Consider the following 21289-nt stretch of genomic DNA (forward strand, 5'->3'; position numbering starts at 1 on the left):
TTTATATTCTTGCTCTTTTAAAACATGGTCTCCTCTGTTATCTTTATTCTTTTATTCTCTACTTAAATCCTTTGCTTACAGTGGCAGATGTCATTCCAAGAAACACTCTTTCTGCTTCCATTCTATTGCTCCCACCAATTACTTTCTAATCATGATGTATAATAGCTTCTTCATTAAGTTTAGTACATTTGGCTATTCTGTAACTTGACACTGCTTTCCTTTCATTTCCCTTCTTTCTAGTTGCCAGGAATTCTCCTTTTGCATGTCTTCATCATGATTCTGTTTTCATCACAAGTATGGCCTACTTGACACAGTCTCTCTGATCTATCCCACGAGGCCTCAGAACCTCTAAAACAGCTTTTTCCTGGCCTTCTCCAAATATGTTTACCATACCATTACTGAAAGCACCAAGTCTTTCTGACCTCATGTCTGGATTTCTGTAGTAGCCTGACATTAGTTTTATATTTCCTGTATACCAGGGGTCAGTAAACCATTTCTGTAATAGGCCGGATAGTAAATATTCTAGGGCTTTGCAAACCATGTGGTCTCTATTGCAACTACTCAACTTTGCTATTTAGCACAGCCATAGACACCACAAAAACAAATAAGCATAGCTGTGTGCCAATATAACTTTATTCAAAAAACAGGCAGCAGGGAGGATGTGGTCTGCAGGCTGTGGTTTGTCAACTCATATTTCTTTGTCACCATCAGACTGTGATATCACTCTGGATGGAAACAAAATCCTTTAATGTCCCTGTACTGTCTATAATGTCTGAAATACTTAGACAAGTTTCTAACTCCAAATTGATCTTGGGTTATCCGGCAACATAAACTCCTTATCCTTGAACACATCTCACACACTCACTCTGATTTTCTAACACATCCCCACTCCATTCATTTACACACAGTATGTGACTTCCTATAGAATTTACCACTCAAGTCCTGGTCAAGAAGCTTCTTGGACTGCAAGTCAGGGCCACCGATCTTCCTGGCTTAGAACTCATAGAGGGACTAGCTATTTACGGTGCTATTTAGCTTTTCTGTATTTATGTTATCTTCCCATTTCCAACACATACCATTTGAAAATAAAGACTATATTTTTATAGTCTTGTGTGCAGCAATTAGAACTAGACCAAGCTTAAAAGTTATCAGAGGCTGAGAACCCAATAAAAAGTTGATTAATAAAATCAAGTGAAATTTATTCTCTAATTGGTAGCCAACCCTTTTTCTTCAATGCAAGGAAAGACCTTCCCCTTATCCTAGCCAACATTAACTTCTTTTCATTTCTTATAACTTTCTAGTATCTCCCACTTCTTTTTCTGTACTCAGGCTAGCTACTTTCAATAAGCTCTTTATTCTCACACTGACATATCTAAAGCTTATTTCTGTCAAGATCTGAGATGCCATTTTCTTCAAGAAGATTTCTCTGAGTTTCCTAAGTAGAAATTGTGTTTTGTTATATAAAATGTGAGTAACTAAATAAAAATGTGGACATGTTATTTGCTGTACCCTAGATAAGGACTGTACTACTTTTAAAATTTTGTTATTGTTTTTGAGAAAAGACAGAGTTTTGCTCTATCACCCAGTCTGCAGTGCAGTGGCACAATCATGGCTCACACAGCCTCAAACTTCTGGGCTCAGGCAATCTTCCCACCTCTGCCTCCTGAGTAGGTAGAACTACAGGCATGCACCATCATGTCCAGTTAATTTTTTTTAGTTTTGTAAAGATGGGGTCTACTTTTGTTGCCCAGGTTGGTCTTGACTCCTGGCCTCAAGCAATCCTCCCACCTCAGTCTCCCAAAGTGCTAGGATTACAGACATGAGCCATGTGTCTGGCCTGTACTATTATTTTTCAAAAATGCTATATCCTATCAATGTACTTACTAAATGATCATGTGCGTGCACGCACGCACACGCGCGCGCACACACACACACACACACACACACACACAGCTGACCCTTGAACTACATCCTTCTAAACTGTGTGGGTCCATTTATACATGGATTTTCTTCCACCTCTGCCACCCCTGAGATAGCAAGACCCATCCCTCCTCTTCCTTCTTAGCCTACTAAAGGTGAAGATGACAATAATGAAGATCTCTATGGTGATCAATTCCCCCTAATAATTAGTAAGCAAATGTATTTTTTCTTCCTTATGATTTTAGTAACATTTTCTTTCTGAGATGGAGTCTCACTCTATCACCCAGGCTGGAGCGCACTGGTGCAATCTCAGCTCACTGCAACCTCTGCCTCCCAGGCTCAAGTGATTCTCCTGCCTCAGCCATCTGTGTAGCTGGGATTACAGGCTGGTGCCACCATGCCCAACTAATTTTTTTGTATTTTTAGTAAAGATGAGGTTTCACCATGTTGGCCAGGCTGGTCTCGAACTCCTGACCTCAGGTGATCCACCCATCTCAGCTCCCAAAGTGCTGGGATTACAGATTGTGAGCTACCACACCTGGCTAATAACGCTTTATTTTCTCTAGTTTAAGAATATAGTATATAATACATATAATAAAAAATAAATGTTAATTGACTGTTTATGTTATTGGCAAGGTTTCCGGTCAACACTAGGCTATTAGTAGTTATGTTTTGGGGAGTTAAAAATTATATACAGGTTTCTGGTTGCACAGGGGTCTGTGACTCTCCCTAACCCCCTCATTGTTCAAGGGTCAACTCTACTTACATATACATACATATATACATATCCATCTTCATTCATTATCCACATCCAAAATGTATTGAAAATTATATACAAAAATTCTTATTTGATTGCCCTACCAAAAAGGGCTCTTGTCAGATGTTAATATGCTCCCATTTCCCTAGCTATGATTAAAGAACAAAGTAGAAAGTGACTATGCTAATATAATACCAGTGATACACATTTTCTTTCAGAAGACAAAGATGAGAATTACCACTCCATAATCTACTCTGTTTGCTTTAATGGCTTGACATTAATAAAATGTCATCTGTGGGAAGATGGGGGCTAAATTTTTTTTTAATTGTGAAACTTCGGAATCATTTTAAAATAATTCAATGGAAGTAACTTTCAATAGAATCAATTTATTACCCCACATATCTCATAAATATAATTTGTTGGAAAATAATTAAAACATTCAAACTATTACAATTGAGGCAGACTTTTCTTAAACGCCCTTATATCTTAGGTGTGCCAGTCATCAAATATAGAACAGAACATAATCAAATTAGATTAATTAGTAGATTAAAAAGCACATCTCCAAACAGAATGATAGTTTGCATAACTGCAAATAGCATTTCGTGGATTGCAAAGGTTCCAACACTGCATGAACTCTTCGGGAGAGAAAATAGAGAAAAAGGGTTAATTTCACAGTCATGCAGTAAAGTTAGGTTTCCAACAAATATTGAACCAACTTACTCTCTATTGAGAGTTCCAACACAGGGGACAGCATGCAAAAAGAAAAAAAGAAAAAAAAGAAAAACACACAAATTAGTCGCCATCAATGCAAAGTTCCTGTATGGAAGAAAAACACTTAGAAAATAAAAGTGACAAATGTTTTTCAAAGTTTTATGATAAACTCAAAATAGTTTTTAAAACAAGACTTAAATGAATTGTATGGGTGAACAACATATGATTTTGTTTCTGTTGCACCTCCTTGCCAGCAAAATTAAGAAAACTAAAGACAAAAACTCTTCTTTTCCAGACCCTACCAATCTTTGAGGCCAAATATCTGAAAAAAATCCAACACACACTCCCACTTCTGAACAGGGCCAACATTTGGTTCCAAAGCATAGTATCTAGAACTTTTTTCTTTTCTTTCCTCTTTTTTTGTCCACTCAGAAGCAACACTTTCACAGTTAAAATATTTCTGTGAAGGCTTGAAGTAATAACTATTGTTTGGAAGTAAAAGTAATTATACTATACTTTTAATTTTCTCTAGGTAAGATGTGTGTTATGGTCTCCTGATCCAAAGACTGCAGACAGGTGAGCTGTCTAGAATGCTTGCCAGGAGAGTCAACTGTTCCTCATTTTAGTAGCCACAGATTGAATTCCTACCCTAGCTGTCCAAGACTCCAGGGTATGATTCAAGAGGTAGTGTTACAAATACCATAACATGACAATTCAAAGTATGCACCATAGTGAAGGTAGTTCTTTCCAGAGTCAAATGCCAGAAATATATGGGATAGCTTTTGGTAACTGATACTGCTTGCATTTGAGGGGGAAAAAATGGGTCCAGAGCAGTCAAAATTAAAATCTGCCTCAAACTCCTTAATTTAAAAAACTTATTTGATTTTTTCAAAACTTATATGATACTTGGTATGTTCTAAGGGTTCACATATATTAACTCATTTAATCTTCATCACAATCTTATGAGGTAGATACTACTATTAACTGTTTTACAGACTAATAATAATTAAGGCACATACTGCTAAGAAATTGGAGGTAGAATCTGAACCCAAGCAATCTAGCTCCACTATCCATACGTGTTATTTTAAATTCTTCCTCACATTGCTTAAGTAACCCTTCCAAAAGGTACATCTTCTCTACCAGTTTAAAACCCTCAGTGACTGGTCAAGATAGGGTCCTCAAGATAATGTCCAAACAACGCCTACCATTTTACAGTACAACATTTGTTGTACTGCTTCACTTAAAAAAATATAAAAAGGCTTTACATTATACCTTTGCTGATTTACGGTCTAAATTATTGTCTTAGATATGTTGTGGGTTAATTACTTACTTCTATATGGGTATATGAAGTAAAAATAGTTCATTTATCAAATTACAGACATCAAATAATTTCAGCTTCCAAGGGTATAGGTTCCTGAACATATGTTTCTATTTTAGTGTCAATAACAAAGGGTTGATCATATAGACAAACTATGATTTGCAAGTTATTTATAGTTCTTACACTTTAAAAAATGACTTTAAAAGCAATCAAAAGGCTATTCAGTGACACATGAAAATTACATAAACACATGGCAAGGCACGGTGGCTCATGCCTGTCATCACAGCTCTATGGGGGGGCCAAGATGAACAGATCACTTGAGGCCAGGAGTTCAAGACCAGCTTGGCCAACATGATGAGAACCTGTCTCTATTAAAAATACAAAAAATTAGCAGATTATGGTGGCACATGACTGTAATCCCAGCTACTTAGGAGGCTGAAGCATGAGAATTGCTTGAACCCAGAAGGCAGAAGTTGCAGTGAGCTGAGATCATGCCACTCCATCACTCAGCCTGGGTGACAGAGAGAGACCCTGTGTCCAAAAAAAAAAAGTATACAGACACACACAACCCCTCACATTTTAATGTTCATAAATAAAGTTTCACTGCAACCCAGCACACACATTTGTTTACTTATTGCCTGTTATGGGTGCCTTCGTGCTATAATGGCATAACTGAGTAGCTGGCACGGAGACTATTATGGTCTGCAAAGCTACATTATTCATAGAAAATAGTGGCTGACTGATATAGAACAAAGTTGCATTCAGAAAGAAGATACTAAAAAAAAAAGTTGCTTGATTCTGAAGATGGAACTGTTGGTCTAAAAACACATTTAAAAAAGGGAGGGGCGCAGCTGCTATTTTAAAAATATCAGAATACAATGCAAAAACTCTAACATTTTTAACTCAACACAGGATGGTGACATGTCTAGTCTATCCTTAATGAATTACATTATTGACAGAGCCTCTGATGGACAATCAATAGCCAAACGAAAACATGAAAATCTTCCCATTACATTTGTCTTCACAGAACTGACTAAAAAGAAAAATCAAAACCAACCAAACAAACCAGATGAGTAGATAAGAATTTTATGTTGCTATAAAGCCCTAAGAAGAGAAATCCTAGGGAAAATAGCAGCTGGTTCTCCACAACTATTAAGAGAGGTCAAATATTTGTGCTCAGTTAAGTTCCTATACCAATGTTAAACTCAGCTCTTCCTATTCGATCTTTTAAAAAAATGCTTCTCTTTATTACTATATATCATGGCAGCCAACCAAACTGCATTACTGCCTTAACAAAAAGTCAAAAACTGACTTCAAGAAATAATCTAGTTTTGGTCTTATATCTTCCAGTAGCAGGAATTATTGAAGGTGCTTAATAACTTTATATTTCAAAGTTGAATAGATTATTAATTTAAATGTTTAATAAAACAAGTTCACCCAAATAACTTTCTTGTCCTTTGGCTTATATTGCCAACTAAAAATATCAAAAGTTAATTTGTTCAGGATTTATAGAAACTTTTACATTAAAGCAAGACTTACAGCTGTAATCAGTGATAGCAATATCAATATAGAATGGTTTAGTTATCTACATGTTCAATTATAAGTTATAAACTTTAAAAGATTTTAGTAAACTGATTACCAAATGTATTTTCTTCTTTGTCCTTTAATGGGATATTTAATCCTCAAATAAATATAACTTCTGATAGAATAATATTTGAAAATATTGTTTTAAAGTATAAGCAATTTATTTAAATAATTAAGTATATCCCCTACTGGATTTAAATCTTTAGCTGGATTTTAGTTTATGTACAAAGTGGGATTTCAGTATCTTTAAGGAGTGTTGTTAAGTAGTGAAAAATACTAAAAATTGAAAAAAATGGGGAGGAAATGAGATGTACAACAACGAAGTGAAGACAATAAAAAGAAACAGTAAAGTGAAATTCATTGATAGTTTTCTTATCATTTCCTTGCCACATCTCCCTCTCACTTAGTTAGAAAGCCTCCTGTAGACATCTGGCATCCTAAGCGAAGATTTTACCATTGTCAAACACATTGCTGGAAATGGAATATGTGACCACAGTTTTATAACAGTACTATGCATCAAGGTAAACCAAAATTTCACAGTACACATGCAGATTACATACAAGTACTTAATTAAATACGTTTTAATCAACATTAAAAAAAGAGCAAACTTCTGAAAATTTTTATGGACTATTTCATTGTATGAAATGTCTCATATTACTACCAAACTACGGCTAGAACCACATTTTGTGCCTTTGTGTTAACTAATGACAATTCTTTTCTAAAAAGTTATTATTTCAAAATAGGAATATATTTACATTAATGCTGTAATTAATCACAGAAGAAAACAGAAAAAGTTAGAAACTTTTTCAATTTACTCCAAGTATGTCTTTTACAAACACTAAAACATTCTCAAAAATACAAAATACACACCTTGACTAAATTATATAAGTTGAAACTGTATCCTCTTTAATTTTCAGTCTTAGACCATCTATCATTGGAGAAGCCCAAATGGTTACCAGATATTAATTTCTAAATTATGTATGATACCAAACACTTAATTTTAATTATGTTTGAAAATATTACTGCCATTTTGGGACAATAAAATAAAAATGGCTTATAGTTTTCTGCTTTGACAATATACAAATGATACCCTATAGAAATAAGTAATCTTAAATACTAAAACATACCTTGCCATGAGGATCAGCAAACATTCTTGTGAAAATTTCACATAATCTTTTCAGTTCAACTCGACTGCCAAAATAATACAGAAGTTAATTAATATCTTGCTATAGCAAGAAGTCATATAAAAGTAACTTCACATATAATTCAGTTACTTTTTTTAAAAAAAAAAAAAAAAAAAAAAGGTTAGGTTGGGCACAATGGCTCATGCCTACAATCCTAGCATTCTGGGCGGCTAAGGGGAGGGGATTGCTTGAGCCCAGGAGTTCGAGACCAGCCTGGGCAAGACGGCTAGACCCTGTCTCTATAATTTTTTTTTTTTTTTTTTTTAATCAGCTGGGAATGGCCAAGCATGGTGGCTCATGCCTGAAATCCCAGCATTTGGAAGGTCGAGGTGGGTGCATCACTGGAGATCAGGAGTTCAAGATCAGCCTGGCTAACATGGTGAAACCCTGTCTCTACTAAAAATATAAAAAATGCGGGGCATGGTGGCTCACACCAGTAATCCCAGCACTTTGGGAGGCCAAGGCGGGCAAATCACAAGATTAGGAGATTGAGACCATCCCGGTCAACATGGTGAAACTCTGTCTCTACAAAAATTAGCTGGGAATGTTGGTGTATGCCTTAGTCCCAGCTACTTGGGAGGCTGAGGCAGAGGAAACACTCTGGAAGGGGGACGTTGCAGTAAGCCGAGATTGTGCTACTGCACTTCAGCCTGGAGACAGAGCGAGACTCCTTCCCACCTAAAAAAAAAAAAAAAGCAAATCAGCTGGGTATGGTGGTGTACGCCTGTAGTCCCAGCTACTTGGGAGGCTGAAGTGGGAGGATTGTTTGAGCCCAGGAATTGAAGGCAGCAGTGAACTATGATTGTGCCACTGCACTCCATCCTGAGTGACAAAGAGATCTCATCTCTTAAAAAACAGTAACAACAACAACAACAATGAAATCGTTAAAAAGAAAATCAGCCCTAAAAATTGAGAAATGTGTGGGATTTACTAGTCAGGGCTAAATATAAAGTTACCAAATATCATAATTGTTCTGTTGTAACCCACACTATCTTAAAGGTTAAAAGTTATGAAGAGAAATACAATTATCCTTCATTAACAGAGTATGACAGGGGAAATTTTACATATGGCATCCCCAATACATGAATTTTATGCTTTTAAATGTTAAGATGTTTTCTTAAATGTTACTACTTACAGGCTAAATGCATCCTAAACTATGCCTACTCCCTTGCCATTTAAAATGATACACAAAATCTAATATTAACTTAATCTTGACGGGCTGGGAACAATATTATGATGTGGATCACAGTGATTCATGAAGTGTGATATGCACACATGAAAATATATTTAGGTAATACAGAAGCATTTATTTTAAAGTATATAGTTCTAATACTTCCTAAAATAAATACACAGCAAGTAAGTATATCAAACTCTCATTTCACAGGTATCAAGTCAGGAAGTAACCCTGTACATTCCACTGCGCTCAAACCTATGAAATATCTGAAGCTAGGTTCTCAAAGGGGTCAACTACAAAGGTTTAAAACATTACACAGACAAGGACAATGAAGAAAGCAGGGGGAAAAAAGCTAATGCCACTAATAAAGGAAACAAAATCCCAAATCCAAAATTTTAACAAGTATCTGTTCTTAGAGAAGTTCATTCCAATTCAACTTTGTATTACACTAAAATTCACATATTACATGCACACTAAGAATATATCTACATTTCCAAATAAACATAAACATTCTTCCTCTCATTGAAAAACTTACCAGGAATAAATTTTAATAAACCAGTCAGTTGTATCACTATTTATTCACACATGGAAATTAAATTTAAAATGTTACTTATTTTAATATAATCATTAAAATAACTTTAAAATTATTTTAATAATTTTAATTAAATTATTTTTTGGTTAAAAAAATAAGTAACATTTTAAATTTAATTTCCATGTGTGAATAAAAAGTTTCCTTTTAAAATATTCTGTTAAATAGAACAAATACATTTTTTTTTTAATGTAAATGAAAGTATAGATGGTCCTAAAAGACTGAACCTTTGGAAAGACACTTGGATGCAACCATATGAATTCAGGACAAGTCTATTTCTATACCAGTATCTCTAAAGTGTTATAGAAACAAAGTAAAATCAGAAAGTGCTGATCTGATAGTAAAATCATTTTAAGACAACACATCTTACCTTAGTGTTCTCTGATTTTTCAGTAAGTTCTGCAGACCTAGGAGACCTTCCTTCCTTTCTGACCAATTGGAACTAGCACATCTGTTGAGGACTTCTGCCACATCTTCTGTCTGCCTCATATAGGTAGGAATACTACCATTTCGAGAACTATAGGAGCGTTCTGAACAAGCACTAGATGCATCGCTGTTGGCATCATCATCTGAATGCATTCCATATGATTCATATCTTCTTCGAGCTGGTTTTTTCTGTTATACATAAAGAATCTCATTAGCAATAGCCAAAAGAATATACTGGTATTTCGCAATTTCTACTGACCACAAAAGGACTGATTTTTGTTTTAAAATCAGTGCAAAGCATGTTCCTAATCATTGTAATAACAAAATGTCAGTATTTAGTTTTTCTTCAGAAAACAAGTTTTAGAAGTTAGTAGAAGGTGACGTATTCTTTAACCATGGGAAGTGGTAGAAGCAGAATAAGATTATATGGAAGTTCAGATATGTGAAGTGGAAAGTGCTAAAAAATGTGGGTTTTTCCTTTCCCCCTTTCATGGAAAACCAAGAACTACTAGAATGTAAATGAATATAAACTATACTAGAAATCTGAGTTGGTAAAAAGAAAGAATTACATCTTTTTAAAGAAAGCATAATGGATCAGAAAAACATTTTCCATGTATAAAGTTCCATGTTTTTTCTTTCTACCTTTTCTTTATTCTCCTTTTACCTCCACTACCACTTCTCTTGCCACTATTCCTTCCCTTGTACCCAGCCCTCATGTCTCCTAGAGAAATAAAATACGAAGAATGACGAAAAACGACTTAGTCTACTACTATTTTAAGGAGGCAAACTCCTTGAGAGCCCTCCTGCTTTCCTCAATGTCTCTATATTGTTTACTTCAATAAATATAACAAATCATATTCAGATTCCTTTGATTTCTTTACATCTAAATCTTATTTGTTCAATATATGTAACTATCAGTTATACCTTGCATATTTCAAGTGAAATGAAAGAGAATAAATAATTTATTTAAGATTTCCTTAAAAGAGTTGGAAACAAATATTTATGTTATCTGATATTTGAATTTTGGCTGATTAGTGGTAAAGATATCTATAAAACAGATTAAACACAATAGTTCCAGGTGGCAATAGGTTCTCCACAATCTAAAATCTAAAAAATGTTATTTAAAGTTAATTCAATATAGTGTTAAGAGATGTTTCCATCACCAAAAACCTCATATTGATTTAGAGATGCCAAGTTAATTTTGAAAGGCAATGTTTCCTGTTTTGGGCTCTAGGATCGCTTTTGTTATAGATGTCAGTGTGAATGACCTCATTTCATTTGGATGAAGTAGTCAAGCTGAAAGAACCAGCACCTCCAGAGGACATTATACAAGCAGTCTCTCTTTCTTGATAACCATATTTACAGAAAAATAGATGTCTAAGGATTTTACTATTTCTACTTTAATTTTTAAGAGAAGACCATCATTTGTTAAATTGATGAAAGAAAAAAAAAGTTATGGTATCATAAGATGTCAGAAAATAGCAATGTCTATACCTTAGTCCGTATGTCTCCTAAGAGCTGAGAGCAGTAAATTTTTAAAGAGAAAAATTGAAAATAATGAAGAACATTTTGCTAAACAGCACAGTGAAGTAGGCATTAACAATGCCTATAAACATTACTTTTTTTAAACACATAGGTACAAAGAACTGCTTATTAGCAGGCTATATCTTTAATCTTGTCAATATTCTTTAGTTCAAAGAGAAATATTGATGCTACAAAAATATTCCCATAACCAGTTTTCTCAAAGAAACCTAAATGTTCTTCCTAGTTGGATCCTTTTGTCACTTCCAAAGTTAAATTCATTTCTATGATTTTTCTCCAGCACAAATTAGGCTTACGAGCTGGAAAGATTTTTCCTAAAAATTGGTAGTTGTAACTGGAACTTCTGTGCTCTGTAAGTAATTGAAGTATTCAGAATCAGATTATTGGGAGTCAAACTTTAGCCTTGATAGGTAAACATTCCTCATATAGTTCAAACACACCATCTCAGCGTTCTAAGCAATAGTTCAAGAATAACCCAATCAATTTATAACATTTATATAAGCAGAATTTAACTGGTAAATTATCCAATTAAAAAAACCCAGAAAACATGATTTGAGATACAGGGATGAGGAATAGTAAATCTAAAACATCTGATTAATTTAATATCATGAGAATAAGATTCAATCAATATATCCCATGCTAAGGAGAATAAAGTCCCTACTTAATTATATTGATTCATAAAAAATAACCCAATGTTGAGGTAATGGGAAAAATTCGGCACAATGAAATGGTTAGAGCAGAACTACATATGTGATAGTCAATAAATTATAGCTATTACCAACAAATATTGTTAAAAACTTGCTTTTTCAAATCTGTGGCAAACGTCCTATATCAACACTAGTTAAGACAGGATCTTCAATTTTAAGAAGCATATATTCTTTTTTTAAATTTCAAAACAAAGATGAGGCCTTTTATGAGTTCTAGGCAAGAAACTGAGTAAATGTTTCTCAAACATAGGATTAATATCATAACTGGAAAGAGGAAGTGATACTGAATTGACGTGGGAAATTAGCCAAAGCCAATTACATACATTTTTAAAAATGCTACTTTTTACATAATTTTAAGTGAGAAAAACAACAGTGATACATGTATAGCAATCCTCTGACAAGCTATCACAGATCTATAGAATATGTTTTTAAATCTCACTGTTGAATGTGTCAGACATAAAGAATCATGAATTATATCTAACTATAAGATATGATTATGTCTTAATCATAATTTGCCGTGAGGTTGTACTTTTAGTTCAAAAAACACAATTAAAAGACTAAACAAAATCCCACCACCAAACTAAAATAATCCCGAAATACCAGTGCTTCAGCTAGCCTTAAAATTACATGCTTTTAAGTTTACATATTTATATACTAATTTATCTACCCTTACCTTAAATATACTATAATGTATAAAGCACATTATCATATTAAAGACACCTATATTTATACTTCTGACAACAACTCATCAGTAATACTGGCCCTGGTGTAAAATTCTGATTAATAAAGATCAAGAATTAATTATATTGTTCTGCTTTATACACTGCCCACATTTTATCTTTAGATTCAATCACTGATTTTTCCCCATCCCCTTTCCCACATGGGTGGACTGGCTTACTCATTCAGTAGTTTCATAATTGGGACATTTGTAACAATAAGAAAATGGAGAAGAGTACCAAGGCATCTGCTACTGCCTCCTCCACATCAGAACCTGTGTTCAAGACTCGCATGGCACTAACAGAAGACGACAGTCGACTTGATTGGCTGATCCCATAACCTGGACCTAAATAATAAAAATAAGGAAAATAGCTTTGAAGGAGTCATAAATATAACAGGGTCAGGTTGGGAAACTTTAAGACCCTTACGGGGGAAGGAAAAAAAACCAATGGGGCAAAGCATTTTAAAAGCAATACTGTATTTTCTGGGCACATTTAGTTTTTGGCAAAATAAAAGGGTAAAGGCAATTAAAATTACTGACAATGTGTGAAAAATAAAGAACAGTCGTTATTTATTTATGACCACAAGGTAGAAGAAAACATGGCTTGCAGATTAAGGGCTTGCAAGTGTATAGCCCTGTAATCCAGCTCTATCAGTTCAGGCAAATCTCAACCACATGGCTGAACCACAGAGTAACCAGGAACAAAGATCAATCCTCAACCAACAGTGGTTAGGGAGATCAATGAAGCCACACTAGGAATTTACAAGGAAAATAAGCTCTAATTATTATCTCCTCTACTTCAAGATAAGTTGGTTTTATTCTACAACTAAGAGAGCTCCATTCGATACCTGTTAAGGGTCTACTATGTGCCCAATATTCTGAGGTATACAGAGACAAACCAGAGATGAATTCTATCCCCCTCAACTGCTTTCTATACCATCATTTACAATTAAAACACTTCATCCACCATTTTGGTTTTTTTTTTTTTAAACAGATATACAAAGATGAGAACATAAAACAATTCTATGTTTAAAAATGACATAACAGGTTATAAAAAAAATGTCCATATACCAGTGAGAAAAATGCTCAATACAGTTGCTAATGGGGAAAATGTTACTTGGGAGAAAAGAAAAAAAAAAGGTTTATCCTCCAACAAATTAAATTTAAACAATAAAAACAAATCAATTTTAAAACATGAATATTATTTAATGGAAACTGAAAAGGATGAAATCTGAGATGAATGCAGATGATAGTGAAAATGTACTCATCCTTCACCTGAGGCCCCATACACATCGGGGGCGTAGAGGGCACCAGTTGATCTGGAATGGAGTCTGGAGGCTGGAATAACAGGACCATACAAACCTCATCTATTACCACAGAAACAAGGAATAGTGGCAGCACTACTGTCAGGCAAGGAGAGTTAGTTAACACTGGTGTTATTCTTTATAGTTAATGATCAGAGTATTGCCAAATAGGGCAATGGAACATTAGCCTTGCACCATCATTCCTGACACAAAAACACATCTTACACCTAAGTGGACAGACAGGCCTACAGGAGACAAAAGAAGTATTCAAATGGAAGGAAATGTTGAAAGTACAAGCATGAAACAAAAAAAACGAACATTATAGTTTAAAAAAAAAACCACTATGGTAACTAGTAACTAATAAAATCTTATCTCCTTTAATTCTGACATCCAATGAGGTAGTAAATTACTATTCAATTTTACAGATAGTGCTATGGTCTAACTGACTGACCCTCCCCAACACTCCCTTCATTCACATATAGAAATTTTAATCCTCAAGGTGATGATATTAGGAGATAGGTGAGGCCTTTAAGAGGCAATTTGCCCACATAACTGGGATTAGTGTCCTTATAAAAGAGACCCCAGAAAGCTAGCTACCTCCTAGGAACATATGAGAACACAATGAGACGTGTTCTCATTGTGAACAAAGGAATGGGTCTTCATCTGAGAGACACCAAATTTGCTGGTTCTTTGATATTAGACTTCCTAGTCTCCCAAACCATGATGAATAAATTTCTGTCAATTAAAAGTACACAATCTTTGTCATTTTGTTACAGTAGCCTGAACAAACTAAGACAGATGGGGAAGCTAAAGCCTAGAGAGAGATTAATTAATTTGATTATAGCCACACTAGTAAGTGATACACTTCAGTATCGGTGCTCTTTCAATTCCTCTGCCCTTAAACAGTAGATGTACCACCTTAACATTGTTCAAAAGTTAATACGCCTCATTTTGTTAACATTAACATTTTCCATAATGGGTCACAGAATATGAATTCTGCATTCAGCAGATTATTGAAATATCAAGGCACATTTGAATATAAAAAATATTAATTTAACCAAAATGTAGAAATTTGTAACATATTGCTCTAAAATCTAAATTTAGCATATTTTGCATAATACCATAAGTCAACTTTTCTCTTACATATAGAAATGAATAGCCAAAAAATGTATTTTAATATTTAATAAAATATATTACTTTAAAAAGTTATTCTTCCTCAGATATATTAGAGCAGTTAAAATACTTTTAACATGAGTCACTCTTTTGTTTGTTACAGGACAGCCTTAATAAACAGGAAAATTATCAAAAAGATAGAAAGAAAGGAAGATTAAACCAAGACAATATGGCACAAAATGTTTATTTAGCCCTGAAAGGTGACTGGTCTAATTAGTAATATAAACTAAAATACATTGTTAGTTTTAATTTTACCTAACAGAAATAATTTCTAAAATTATGAGGAGGAGTTGAATAAGTTTAGAAATGTCTAGTGGACAAAAATCTTTGAAACACTTTACGGAATCAATAGTTATCTGTGAATGACAATAACAGGTAAGAGGCACCACTGTGTTTAAAATAAAGTAAGCCTTTAAAGAAATCTTGGTTCCAGAAATAAATGGAAACTAAAGATGCAAGTTCCAGAGAAGCTAAGCTTTGCTCAGCTATGTTTTATTTCTGATGCTTTAGGGTCCTCACACTAACCTTGTGATACAAATAAATACGTAATGAGCTATGTGATTCATCTGCTGAATAACAATAGCCAGGCATAAGCAACAATAAGATTCCACCAAAGACACAAGTAAGAGAAAAGACCAAAGAATGCAGGCAGGCCAGGTGCGGTGGCTCATGCCTGTAATCCCAGCACTTTGGGAGGCTGAGGTGGGTAAATCATGAGGTCAGGAGTTCGAGACCAGCCTGGCCAAGATAGTGAAACCCCGTCTCTCCTAATAACACAAAATTTAGCCAGGCACAGTGGCGGGCGCCTGTAATCCCAGCCATTCAGGAGACTGAGGCAGGAGAATCACTTGAACCTGGGAGGCAGAGTTAGCAGTGAGCAGAGAGATCATGCCACTGCACTCTATCCTGGGCGACAGAGCAAGAGTCTGTCTTAAAAAAAACAAAAAACAAAAAACACAACTTTGGGAGGTCGAGACGGGTGGATCACCTGAGGTCGGGAGTTCTAGACCAGCCTGACTAACATGGTGAAACTCCATCAGAAAAAAAAAAAAAAAAAAAGATGTAGGCAAATGTAGCAGAGAATGGGAATAGCAAGAACAACTTAATCTCTGGGAATGCTACCTTTCATCCCTGAAAAATAAACAGGGCTAATCTGCTGCCTTTGCTATGCAGTACCCATATGTAAATAAAAAGGTTATCAAAAAGCCAATTCTACTAAAACTGTGACTAAAAGACCCCAGAAAGCTAGCTAGCTCCTAACATTTGAGAACACAATGAGAAGGCATCACCTATGAACAAAGGAATAGGTTCTCATCAGAACCTATTTCTCAAATTTGCTGGTTCTTTAATCTCCCAAACCATGACGAATACATTTCTGTCATTTAAAAGTATATAATCTATGGTATTTTGCAGTAGCCTGCACAGATGACAATAGTCATCTTCAGCGCAGATAGGAACTTCCATGAGAATCAGGAAAACTCTTTCCTTTAATAATAAAATTTAAGTAATTTTAAATTGTCAAATGGAAGCTTTGAAATGAATCAAGAATATTAATGACTAGACAAAATATTTCTTTAAGAACTAGCATATTTAACAATGTTTACTTTTACAGTAATTAGTAGTGTATTCTGAATTCCCTCTAATCGCTACCTACTGTACAGGTTTACAAAGTACAGAAACACATGTTGGATTCTTCTTGATACGTTTTTGAATAACCTGCAATATCAACATTATATAAATGCAACATTATATAAATTAAGAAATCTGAGATCCTTGCCACTGAAGTATAATTTAATGATTTCTAGAGTAGGTGATTAGAGCTTCAGCGGGAGGAGGCAGAGTGGTAATGGCAGCAGCGGTATTTTTCATTTATGAGTCTCCAAGACAATCCCTTCTTTTACAGATAAGGAAGCTCAGGCATAGAAAGGTCATATAGCTGGGGAATGAATCCAGGCCATGTGACCCGACAACATACTTTTCATTTTTTGTTTTTGAGACGAAGTTTCACTCTTGTTGCCCAGGTTGGAGGGCAATGGCGCCATTTCGGCTCACTGCAACCTCTGCCTCTTGGGTTCAAGTGATTCTCCTGCCTCAGGCTCCCGAGTAGCTGTGATTACAGGCATGCACCGCCACGCCAGGCTAATTTTATATTTTTAGTAGTGACAGGATTTCTCCACGTTGGTGAGGCTGGTCTCAAACTCCTGACCTCAGGTGATCCACCTACCTCAGCCTCCCAAAGTGCTGCGATTACAGGCATGAGCCACCGCATCCAGCCTACAATATACATTCTTAAACCACCACACACCCACTCCGATTCCCTCAGCTCCTAAAAGTGGCATGATTATTTTATACACATGTAGGATTTCTTTAAATGTATTTCCATGAGGATGCACCATGTATACGTGTGTGCGCGCACATATACACAGATATTCTACAGACAAACTATTGCACATGAACTAAAAATATCTCTGACAAAGTACCTGTCATACAGCCTTAGTGATACGAACAGTTCTTTTTACTTTGGCACCTCCCCACAGAGGGAAAAGAAAGAGGGAAACTCTCTGGCAACTGGGGCTGGAACATAAATAAGGGTTCAGCATATTCCTGTGGCTCTAGATTTAATGGAGTTTTCTAAGTCAGTACAGGAAAGCCTAGTTTATTTGAGCCAAATGGCCCAGAGAACGAGAAATTAACCACTAGAAATTCCTGGCTGGGTGCGATGGTTCCTGCCTGTAATCCTGGCACTTTAGGAGACAGGGGCAGGTGGGTCACCTGAGGTCAGGAGTTTGAGACCAGCCTGGTCCAACATGATGAAACCCTGTCTCTACTAAAATAAAAAAAATTAGCTAGGCGTGGTGGTGGATGTCTATAATCCCAGCTACTTGGGAGGCTGAGGCAGGAGAATCCCTTGACCCTGGGAGGCAGAGGTTGCAATTAGCTGAGATTGTGCCACTGCACTCCAGGCTGGGCAACAGAGCAAGACTCTATCTCAAAAAAAGAAAAAAGAAAGAAAAGAAAAAGAAATTTTGTACTACCATATATATCTGAAGAAACAGGAATTCCAATGGACAAGTAGAACTATGTTCTCCCTGAGCATTCCAGAGTCTGAAGAGCAACCTTCTAAGTGTTACAGTAAACTGTACTGTGTTGAAGCAAAAAATCTGAAATGGTTACAGGTTTGTGCATATAAACAACGTACTAGTTAAAATGCTGAAGGATCATGCAGAAATTCTAAGGATTCTCAATGTACATACAAAACTGTACTTCTCCAGTTATCCTTATAATACTGAAGGTTTAAAAAATCATTTAAGATTTTTGTAATTGAAGTAAATATGGTATTACTATCAGCTACAATACAATATAATCGGGATAAACAAGTTTTACAGCAGTGACATGACAAAAGCATTAGCTCATAGGAAATGACTGTTAAACTATAAAATACTATAAAAATGTTAATCCCTCCCATTAATAAGTAGTTCGTATATTATTTTGTGGCATTCTTTTTAGTAACCTAAGTTAAATGATCTAAGCTGAAATGTTAACATTTCCAGTGAAAAAGACAAAAGTATCAAACTAGTCCACATTATCTTTAAATTTGTAGGTTTACTTAAGAAAAATCTAGACTTCGGCCGGGCGCAGTGGCTCAAGCCTGTAATCCCAGCACTTTGGGAGGCCGAGGCGGGTGGATCACGAGGTCAAGAGATCGAGATCAACATGGTGAAACCCCGTCTGGTCAACATGGTGAAAGCCCGTCTCTACTAAAAATACAAAAAATTAGCTGGGCATGGTGGTGCGTGCCTGTAATCCCAGCGACTCAGGAGGCTGAGGCAGGAGAATTGCCTGAACCCAGGAGGCGGAGGTTGCGGTGAGCCCAGCTGTCTGAAATGAATACATTAGTCATAGAAATAACAGATCACCTTCATAATCAAGTAATGTCACACAGATCTAGACTTCAATATTCTGAAGTTTAAATCTGTGTGACATTACTTGATTATGAAGGTAATCTGTTAATACAATGACTAATGTATTCATTTCAGACATGTAAATCAAGTCAAAGGAATTTCCCAAACATATAATTTCCTTTCCTCAAAATGACAGAAAAGGGGTAGGGAGAAAGATCTGTCGACAAAGAAAGCTAAATCTCAGGTATGCTGAAGTTATCAGATAGTGATAACATAAGGGATAAGCAATGCACACAACACCTGCCCAAATACTTACCGAGGGGCTGAAAAGAACGAACAGGACTTGTGTCCCTGCTGCTCTCCCGACTAGCTTCCCGGCTGCATCCTTGACTCACACTTGGTCGAGGAATACGACTGCTTCGGGCTGGTGTGAAGCCACAGCAGCATAGTAAGGGAGAAAACAGAACAGAGTTTGCATCTTAAAAAACTTTTTCTTTCTTAAAAACTGATCCGTAACTTAATTTTTTCTAAGGTTGAGAAAAAATTACTGTTGCTGAAGCACTACCAGGAATACAGTTAAATTCTTAAATATGGTCCTCTAGTCTGTATGAAATTAGAAAGGCAAATAGTATTTTACTAAACTAAAAAGTCTGCAAATAAAAAGATTTAACATACTGTACAATACTGTAAAACTCAATTTTTCTCTTTGTTCACTGAACTATAGAGGCTTCTATCACTTTTGGTATCTTAGGTTAAAGTCTTATTTTTAATAGACAGAAAACTGTATACTTATCAAATATTAATCTAAAGTAAAATACCCGTTCTTAAGTTCTTAGATCAAGATAAAGAGGAAAAAACGCCAGGTGCAGTGGCTCATTCCTGTAATTCCAGCAACCTGGGTGGGTGAGAAGGGAGGACTGCTTGAGGCCAGGAGATCGAGATCAGCCTGGGCAACATAGTAAGACCCTGTCTCACTACAAAAAAATACAAAAACTAGCTGGGCATGGTGGCACATGCCTGCTGGCACACACCTGAAGTCCTAGCTACTTAGGAAGATGAGGTAGAAAAATTGCTTGAGCCCAGGAGGTCAAGACCACAGCAAACTATGAGCATTCACTGCACTCCAGACTGGGTAACAGAGCAAGACCCTGTCTCTTAAACAGAAACAAAAGAGGAAAAAATAAGCCAATGCTTTCAATTCCCATTCTTTTTCTCACCTCCTCACAAATGAAAAACACACAAATACAGAAAGAAATAAACAATAAACAGGGGTGAAGACTGACTAAAGGTGAAGTAGAGAAATTTAAAATCATGTCTGGAAAACAAGAAGAAGTGAATTAGTTAGATAAAAACTTCAGAGGCTTATTGGCCAAATACCAGGCTTAGCATAAATGAAAAGTGCTAGGAACAGTAATTCAAAGTCTATAGGCCTAAAAGAAACCTGTGCCATCTACTGAATAAAGACATTCTGAGACAAGTAAGGTTTCAAAAAGCTTGACTCCTACACACAATTTCTAAGGAATTTATTTGAGAATGTGTATGAGCAAAGCAAAAGAGCAAAGGAAGAGAAAGAGGATCCAGGAGGGAGTGCATTCAAACCAGGAAAGCAGTAAATGAGAATCTCAAGAAGATAGTTGAGCAAGAGGCTTGGACAGCAACTAAACCAGAGAGTACTGAAAAGAAAATCTGGAAAAAATAAGGAACTGCATATTTCCCTTCAGCAATACTGAAGGGAAAGCAATACTAAAGGACATAAGAAGCACACATTATTCTTAGTCACTTTCTATATACACAGCAAATGAAAATGTGGCAAAACTGTAAATAACTGGTAGGAGACTACAAGAAAAGAGAATTAATCTCTTTATAACAGGAACATTCTCCTTCAAGTGGTCCCTAACACTCAACATTCAGTGTACCTTTGGGAAGAAATGGGTTCATAGTACACTATATGTCTTGGCTGCAAATAACATTCATTTATTTGCAACACAGTATATGCTATTTATAGCTTTTTATCTTTTAAAGCCAACGTATGGAACAAGGACATAAGACTTGCTTGTGGATAGAAAAGAAAATGTATGCGTAAACTTTAATAATGTGAAAGTTGATAACTCTAAGAGAGTGGAAGGTAAAGGGAAAAGTATGGAAGTTGAGCTTCCGATTGAGGTTGATGAAACAAGAAATAGAAATATGAGTATTTTCTTTAAATATGAGAATATTTTTTAAAGTTACATAGGTAATCTTTTAAAACAGTAAAAAAAGGCCGGGCGCGGTGGCTCAAGC

At 35.6% G+C, this 21289-nt stretch overlaps 1 protein-coding gene across 50 annotated transcripts in view; it reads right to left on the minus strand.

Moving 5' to 3' along the window:
* The window catches only part of CLASP2 (cytoplasmic linker associated protein 2), a 234298-nt gene that overhangs the window by 78619 nt on the left and 134390 nt on the right, over positions 1-21289 (minus strand). For 15 of the 50 annotated variants that reach the window (XM_032269052.1, XM_032269168.1, XM_032269093.1 and 12 more), the window contains 7 exons: positions 19326-19433; positions 13906-13968; positions 12869-12975; positions 11158-11181; positions 9608-9852; positions 7418-7481; positions 3398-3400 (listed from right to left, as the gene is read on the minus strand). In XM_032269052.1, coding sequence (XP_032124943.1) covers positions 3398-3400; positions 7418-7481; positions 9608-9852; positions 11158-11181; positions 12869-12975; positions 13906-13968; positions 19326-19433 — 614 coding nt within the window. The remainder of the gene's footprint in view (positions 1-3397; positions 3401-7417; positions 7482-9607; positions 9853-11157; positions 11182-12868; positions 12976-13905; positions 13969-19325; positions 19434-21289) is intronic. The other 35 variants (XM_032269259.1, XM_032269272.1, XM_032269219.1 and 32 more) reach the window with 7 other exon arrangements.

The sequence above is a fragment of the Sapajus apella genome, unplaced genomic scaffold (assembly GCF_009761245.1).
Source record: "Sapajus apella isolate SASKATOON/1434 unplaced genomic scaffold, GSC_monkey_1.0 scaffold4, whole genome shotgun sequence".
Taxonomy (NCBI): Eukaryota; Metazoa; Chordata; class Mammalia; order Primates; family Cebidae; genus Sapajus; species Sapajus apella.